At 39.7% G+C, this 8,664-nt stretch overlaps 1 protein-coding gene across 1 annotated transcript; it reads right to left on the bottom strand.

Annotated features, from left to right (window-relative positions):
* Window positions 1–767: 767 nt before the first annotated feature.
* On the bottom strand, window positions 768–3,413 carry LOC104934403 (hypothetical protein). The gene is made up of 2 exons (XM_010750065.3): window positions 3,260–3,413; window positions 768–1,832 (listed from the first exon to the last, which is right to left on the bottom strand). The coding sequence occupies exon 2, from the start codon at window positions 1,822–1,824 to the stop codon at window positions 1,081–1,083; it is 744 nt and encodes a 247-aa protein (XP_010748367.3). The 5' UTR covers window positions 1,825–1,832; window positions 3,260–3,413; the 3' UTR covers window positions 768–1,080.
* Between the last annotated feature and the right edge of the window lie 5,251 nt (window positions 3,414–8,664).

Genomic DNA, 8,664 nt, shown 5'->3' with positions numbered 1-8,664 from the left:
ATCACACATGATCACCGGGACAGTTCAGTAGAGCAGCTGAGAGTCCTTTTGCTTTTCTATCTGCTGTCATGTAAACTAACAAAACACCTCTTTTGCTTTTGCTTACGCATGTCTATACTTCCTCTAGGTACCTGCACTGAGACTGAACCTATGTATCCTGTTATATCTCCTTTACAACTGTCCTCAAAGTCGAACCTTCACTCCATTCATGCTATGCTGTAACACATCCAAATCTCTCATATCCAAGTTTTTGCCTTATTCCATTTCAATTCCTGGCATACAATATAGAAATAGGTCCCTGCCTGAGAAATGTTTGACATTTACTTCCACTGAGGATGGCTGCATCTCATCTCTAAACTTTCACATCACCCAGAGCAGTGAGCAGTTTCCATTTCGCCCCAGCTATCTGAGAGCTGAAGGCAGAGGCTGCACCGAGACGGGGACAAACTATTCAGACTTTTAATTAGAGGTCCACATCCATCATGACGTCACGAGTAAGTAGATGAACAAATATCTGCACAAGACGGCGGAAACAACCACATATTGGTTTTTTGAAAAGGTTTTTTGTGCGGCTTTGTCAGCTCTGGCTGAGGTGAAAGAGAGTGTTTTCTCTGACTTGAGTGGAACTGCCCGGAAGAGGCACATTCTCTGCTTGCTAATCAAGCAGACCTCTTTTTGTCTCACACACACACACACACACACACACACACACATGTCACGCAGCCACAACTAAATAGAAAATAGATGCAGGGTAATAAATCCAAGACTAAAGTAACAATCTGTCTTTTATTTCTCTGGCTGTGGCATGTACAGTTTGTCGTATATCTATCATAAGTCACAATATATTCTAATATTCAAAGCACACAAATAACAGAGCAATACGGTATTAACCAATTTTTTTAAAACAAAATACTCAGTGCATTTTAGTTTGGCAGGGCACACACAGTTGTTCAATTAAAGTGTAAAGGAAAAGCTGCAGAAAGAAAATATTTGTTATTTACAGTAAATGGGCTTTAGAGAAGTGAAGGCAGTTGGTCAGGAAACACTTTGCCTTTACACACACACACACACTCATGAACTCTAAACCACATCCTTTGGTTCCTCTGTGCCTTCAGAGGTGGGGGCTGTTACAGCTTTGGTGGTCGGGGAATCAGTGGCCTCCTCTTGTGGCTTTGAGGGGGATGATTTGTCAGCATCAGCTACAGGTTTAGCTGAAGCCTCCTCTGCGTCTCCCACCTCCTCCTCCTTGTTCTCCTCTCCCATTTGTCCTTCCTCGGTTACTTTCCCTCCTTCCTCCTTGGTGCCATTTGTCTCTGCCTGTGTTTCATTGATATCGGCCATCATCACGGTGGTCTCTTTGGGCTCTGCCTCCGACTTGCTTTTGCCCTTTTTGTCAGTTCCCATCCAGTATTCAGTGTTGCTGATCAGGTCAGAGTTGCTGCTGAGATTCCTGATGTGTCTGGCCAAATGGCACACCTTACACGCCAACAGCAGAGTGGAAACCAGCAGAATAGTACAGACAACCATCAGTCCGCCACTCACCATGAATACTGGTAGACACTCCTTCATCCCCTGAAAAAAATTGGGAGACGCTGTGGTCTGTGTGACAGAAGGAGTGGTAGGACTTTTGGAGGTGACTTTTGTATTTGCCCGATGAGTGCTGCTCATCGCAGTGCTGGCCTCAGTCATGCTGGTGGAGAAGCTGGTTAGATTGGTGAGGGATTCTGTGGCTGAAGGTGAACTGTTGGTGGACTGTGGTTCTGCTCCACACAATAGTGCACTCAGGATTTCTGCGCAGCAGAACAGGAAGAACAGGCCATTCATGTTGGTATCTGAGAAGACACAAGATTTCAAATTAGGAAGAAACCCAGATCACACCCAACTATATAATATACGTGGCAGTCATAATCAAACCAAAATGATGTTGTGTTCAAACTATTTCTTACAAATCACCAGTGGTGGGAAGTAACTTAGTGCACTGCGCATTCCATTTATACTCCAGGCAAAGATGGTAGGTTGACTTGGCAAGATGTAGGGCAGCTTGAGTTATGTAGTTACTAACTAAGATGATGAAATTATTACAAAAATCTATATTAATAAAAATAAATGAAAAACTACTACTATACTACTACTACGACTACTACTACTACTACTACTACTATAATACTACTAATAAATAATAATAATAATATAATCGTACTTAATAATAATAATAATAATAATAATAATAATAAAAAGAAGAAAAACTAATTCTCAGCTTATGTCCTCCTGTGTAAGTCGCTTTGGATAAAAGCATCTGCTAAATGCAATGTAATGTAATGTAATGTAATACATATTTATACAATATTATAGCGTAAGTTGCCCTGCAGTATGTAAAGAAGATACAATTATCAACATCTTTACCAGCTGTAACATAAAGGTAATGCTTTATGTATTAATGCATCTGTATTTATAATCAAATAATGTTTTTGATGGGCCACTCTGCATGACGAGTGATTTACTTTTGGTACTTATTTTGGTGCATATTTTGATGCTAAAACTCAAGTACATTTACGTTACTTTACTATTAACTTTTTGAAAGAAAATGTTCTACTTATCCAATAACATATCATAATCTCTCTATTTGAGTACACTGTATTATTTCTACGCAGCCAAGTACAATATGAAAGTATGAAAATTATCTTTTCAAAACCTTTGTTAGTTGCGAGCGAATGAATGTTTTGGTACCTTCTGAAAGTATGTAGTAATCTGAAAACTACGTTGAACCGAAAGACCTACGTCTGACATCCAGTCCTAATGGGTAAGCTGAACTTACTTGCGTCACAAGCTATGCTTTTTGGAAAATCAAACCCAGAAAAAACAAGAGTAAAGAGTAAAGATGATAGAAAGCTGTGAATCGTCTGTCTAACATTTATTGAGTCACTGGTATAAAGTATATAAGTTATTTGGAAAACTGTTTTAAATTTGATTGATTGTCTGAGGTCACTGCAGTTTTGTTCTTATGTCATATTGTTAAATTCAAAAGGCAAAAAATAGTTGAAAATTGAAATAAAAATAAAAAAAATCATCAGGATTTCGGACAGAACCATGCGACAAACTCTATAAAACTATACAGATGTTAGCGCTTATTCATCCTTTTTCAAATCATCACCAACTGTGCCCTAACAAAAAAGTCCATATGATTAAATATTTGATCAGAGATTCAGAGAGTTCACAGATTTCAAAGTAAAAGTATGTATTAATGCAATCTGTCACTTACATTGTAGGTGAGCTTGATGTGGTTCCAAGACGAAGAAGGTTTTTTCGTGCAAGTGATAACTGATGTGTAAAGGAACTATGATAGAATAGCTGTAATCAATGACACACTGGGTCTGGTCTTGTTCTTACTTCTCCATTTGTACTATAATAAGACAAGGAAGTGGTTTTTGTGTTCTTTTCAATGCTCTAGTTGGTCAGGCAGACAGCTGTGAGAGGGCAGACTATAAAAAGTTGCATGTATGCTGCAGTAGCTCACATCCAATTAGATCCTGTGGTTCTAACTTATCTTTTTTTTTTTTGTGTGCCTTCAGTTCAGTTTTGAATCAATGTAATCTGGACTTTACAGACACCAAAACCATCTACAACTTTAACATAATCTAACATTCATAAGATTTTTACAGTTCCTCAATTCAACCCACAACCTTAATAACAGCAAACATATTAACGTCATGGTTACACCTCAAGCGGTAAAGCAGCAAACTGCACTATTCTTTATTTTTGGGGTTATCTTAAAGGCCCTTCACAGGTGTCTCTTTTTGGAAACTGAGATGCTGACAAGATCTTGTATAGTTTATAATAACTTTGTCTTCTCACTGCCACCCACAAAGGTCACTCGGTTATAACATGAATAAGTATTCGTGCGTGTGTCTTTCTTTTTCAGTGTCATCTATATTTTATTGTCCAAGCCACGCCACAATTGTGTTTAATGTCACGTACCAGAAATAATTGGATGAAGTTCCCCCTTCTAGTTTCATCTTTAACTGTATGTTTGTGTTGTCTGAGCCACCTGCACACACACATTTTAGAGTTAGATGCTTGATTTGGCAAGTTGCCTCGTCCCTGCAGACGACAACAGCGACACGCAAGACGGGAGCTACCAAACTCAAGATCCATCAATCAACACGCACTCAACACATGCTCTGACCGCATCTGTTTCGCAGGTAATGAGGTAAAGACAAAATGTGTGACGTTGCCGGTCAACCTGCTGTGCTTCTGTCATCGAGCAGGCAATGACACCAGATATCAGTTAAGACAAAGTCATCAACGTGGCCTTCAAAACTAACGGTGAAACTAAGTAACAGTAAAGTTACAGAGGTAAGGTTATAAGTGCAGAAGGCTGTTATAATAGGCTTATAAATTACTGCAACACGGTCACATGATGTTGTAATACACTACAGAATTTCCTTTATCGACACCACACTGCTGTTTGAAAGCCCTTTCATCACGTATTGGTAGCAGCCACAGTGGACCTATAACATATTGTCAACCCACATAGATAATACTGAGTCTTTATTCAGCGTGTACCCTTGATGCAGCATCATCGAGCTAATTATGTGCGAGAAGAAGTGAGAATAGAAGGAACGCAGATGACTTCATGTCAAAAAAACCCACACTTTCCCTTGAGTAATGGAAAGTCCCAGTTGTCTTTACCGTCAATAATTGTATAGGCAAGGCAAGTTTGTGTATTAGTTTTAACAACATGGAAATATAAAAAGATATATGAATAGAGTCAAATTAAATAAAATCTCAAAGGAGGGTAAGCTCAAAATAAAAGGTTCAGGGTATGTGTTAGGGTTAAAATAAAGATCAAATAATTAAACATCAAATAAAATACAGTGCAGCTACAGTGCAGTATATGAATTTATAGTCTCTACAATTAGAAAAGTTTTAGATATGGAGCTGAAGTTTGTTTCAGTTTGTGTACCAGACCGTCTGAGAAGTCTGGATGCTTCATAACAAAAGCAGCAGATCAAAAATATATTTAACACCTAAGCCAATGCTAGAAATCCTGACTGAAAAACAATTGTTTAGGGCCATGAGGGTGTTAAGCTTGTTGAATAACAGCCTTTTCAATGATTTTACTTGGTGGGTATCTAGGCGAGTTATTGAGAATCAAGATTATTCCTTTTTAAGAGTGTCTGAAAAACAGTTTTCAGTGCCTGAGAGCAGGAAAGTGTTGACTGTTTGCAGGTAAGTAGAATATTAAAGCAGGAGGGGGGCTTTCAAACGTGGTACAATTTCTTCCAAGGTTTTATAGCTGATAGGATTGACTCGAATCAACAACATTAACCAGAGATTACCTTTACTGTAGTGGAGGGCAATGGCATCAATAAAATTTTTTAGAATTTAAGAGCTGAACTCAATGAGACCCAAGCACAGATGGGTATAGTAGAGAAAACCTGAATTAAGAATTCACTGGTGTTTTCGGTGATAAAGCATTAACTCTGACTCGACATTTGTGTGCACTGAGCAACACCAGTCACACAACAACCTTAGAAGTGTTAAGTCCAGAGTGTGCCTCTTATTAATAACCACGCGGTGCAGATAATAGACGGCGGCTCAGCTAAAGTCATCAGAAAAAAAGTTTGCACTGCATTTAAGTGGCCTGGCGGTTTTAAGAAAAGGCAGCTCGACGCGAGTTCAGCCGAAGAGCAGCGTATTCAAAACCAGCAAATTTCCCATAAGACATCTTGCTTGCACTGGAGAGAGAATAATTAAACAAAATGGCCACCGCGTCTCCTTACATGCACTCTTCGCTTCGCCTCGTAAAACTGTTTGGGAGTCGGGAGGGGCTGACTCTGTGAGAACAGCTGCACTGTTATCTCGCTCTTGCCAAGTTTCGGTTAAAAAACAAAAAAACAAAATTAAGATTGATAGTGAAATCGTGAATAATTTGCCTGCCAAAGAGCTGATAAATGAATTCAGTGCGTTAAAAGCATTCTTTGGCATTTCTTGTGCGACATGGATAAAGACACCGAGTGATAAGGAACTGAAAACTAAATTTGAGACCTTTTTATTATTAGTTGCACTGAAACAGGAACAGGAGTAAAGTTTCTAGATATTAGTCAGTCTAGGGTAGGAAGTTCATGCCCAGTTGGAGAAAGAAAAGGGCATTATGTGGGAAGTAGAAGTGGGGTGGGCATCCTTTCCGTCTGCGCTGATGCCATTCAGATTATTTGTTGTTCATTTGAATGGCAATGATTCGAGATGCAGCAGTGAAACTTAGTGCCAGCCATTAACATCACATTCAGTTCCCTAATCTCTGATCTTAGTTATCCGTGAAGGGAGGTGGACGGGGGGAAGACTGATGAGGCAAACCTTTGAGTGACCTTGCTGGCCTTATCTGTCTCGTCAGCCCGGGCAGGAGAGAGCCGTTGTCTCTTTTTGTCGTTTTCGTTATCAGCAAGGTTGGTGTCGCAGAATGTGCTTTGTCGAGGTGGAGGCAGATGACGTGTCAGTGACCGGAGGCTGAATTTAATGCCAGCATTAACCAGTGCTTCCATTTTATCAGTGAATCCCAAAAGGGGTGAGGCAGGGGGGAGATAGGGGGAGTGAGGGGAGGAGAAATCCATGATCCACGAGCTGGTTGTCAACACGCTGACATTGAGGCTGTGATGTTTTCGTCTTTGTGGTGCAGAGAGGCTACTGATGTGTCACCATCTCGGGACTAAAAGTGGTCCATTGGCGTGAGGCCATCTTTATCTATTCCTGCGTCCACAGAGCAGATTCAAATAATCAGCGTATTGACCCCTTTGCTTTTTCTAAGCCACGTGTCCACAAATTCTGCTCAACTGGACCGAATCCATAACGTTCGCCTTCTTTCTAAGAGTACAGTCTTATCTTTGGGCACCCAGATCTTCCCACCAGCTAGAAATCTCACTCACGACACATGACTTCACTGGTTTTGTTCCAGTGAGTCTTGGGGAAAGTTATGGTGTCATTTAGCGATAGCCATCCAATTAAAATCTTGTCAAGTTGAATTCTGATAAACCAACTCTGGAGGGAAGACAATGGCTGAGTGTCGTGGAGTTCAGACTCCTCCAGTGCGGATATCCTTGTCTCGAGTATGGCAATCATCTCTAGCAATTTATGACAGTCTGCGCACTTCATTGATTCTGATGAGCAGAGAGACATAGAGCAGTCCACATTTCTGTCAGTGGTCCACTAAGTTACAGTTTTGGCTCGTGTTAACAGTGCGGGCAGCAGAAGGCAGTTCGAAGTAGGTAATTGCAAGAATCCGTCAAATGGTTTAGTCCATATAGGAAACCTCCCTAAATGCGTTGTAGTTTGAGAAAAGTAGCTTTTCTAAGAATTTGAAGTTGTCTGCTTCCAATTTTAAACATGTGTGTCGATGTGTGATTTGTTTCTAAGCATATGCATCGGTTCTGCACACATCAGTATCCCCCAAAGACGATTCAATTCTGTTGAATCATCAGGCCCCGAATTTGGTAACGGCACATAACAAAAACAAACAAATGACTTATTGTCATATGCTTTGATTGCCATGCGGCGAAGAAAGGACCTTCTGTGTCTGGCATCTCAGTGAAGGAAACGGTTTGCCTCTCTCACCAAATGCTGGTCACGTGGTCCAGTACCAGTTGGAGTCAAAGAGCTTTTGGTTTGGGCATCATCAGCCAGGATACAAGGTCCTTTTCTTTTCCGTTGGATTAATACCAGTATACAAAAATCCATCCAACATCCTTATTACTCAAAGCCACACTTCAGATGCATCCTTACTGATAACAGGTTTCAAGGACTAGATGCTAGGAGTATTTATCATTTTAAGTGACAGCGCCCAAGGCCTCGTCTTATAAGCTTTTGATAGAGTCATCATGAAAGGCTGCATAAGCAGAAATGTGAAAACAGCTTTTAAAGCATTTCCGAGGCCACTAGTTCCGAACCTGGAGTTTGGCATCAAGGTTTGCCAAAGCTTCAGAGGGGTTCCCGAGGTCTTCTTGTTTTTAAGGGGTGTAAGAAAACACAGAAAAAACAAAAACTGGAAAAAAACAACTAAATTTGTCAAAAAATAAGCCTATTAAGTATGTATGATTGTTAAAAACATAATTCAGACAGACAGAAGTGTATAAAAAGTATCTAAAATATCAGAAAAACTTGTCTCTGGTCTAATATTCAATAATAAATCATTAATGTCAATTTTTAAATAATAAATAATCTGCTCTGTATGACACAGATTTCCTGTAGTTACCGCATTTATACCTGCACTATATTTATATATCCTGTTTGTACATTACTCTGCACCTTACTACTCTGCACATCTGGTTAAGATGCCTAGCTGCATTTCATTTCATTGTTTACTTGTTACTTTGATCAATGAAGATGAATCTAATCTAATTCAGCATTGGGGTTAATTGAGCAGTTTACCAGTTGTTCCATTCTGATATTGTTATGCATTGAATATAATATGGCATATCCAGAAAATATGTTACTTAGTCGGCTTACTCTGTGATAAAAAAAGAAAATAAGGTGCCTTAAGAAAAAAAGGACTAGGCCAACACTGCCATAGACTACAACTATGGCTAAATGTGGATTAATAAACTGTCCAAACTAGATTTGGACAATGTAGATGCAGCCAATTTTACTTAACTTGCCTGTAGTACTGGTATA

The sequence above is a fragment of the Larimichthys crocea genome, chromosome XXII (genome assembly GCF_000972845.2).
Source record: "Larimichthys crocea isolate SSNF chromosome XXII, L_crocea_2.0, whole genome shotgun sequence".
Taxonomy (NCBI): domain Eukaryota; kingdom Metazoa; phylum Chordata; class Actinopteri; family Sciaenidae; genus Larimichthys; species Larimichthys crocea.
The sequence above is the reverse complement of the archived record's forward strand: the minus strand, read 5'-3'. Positions and strand labels throughout refer to the sequence as shown.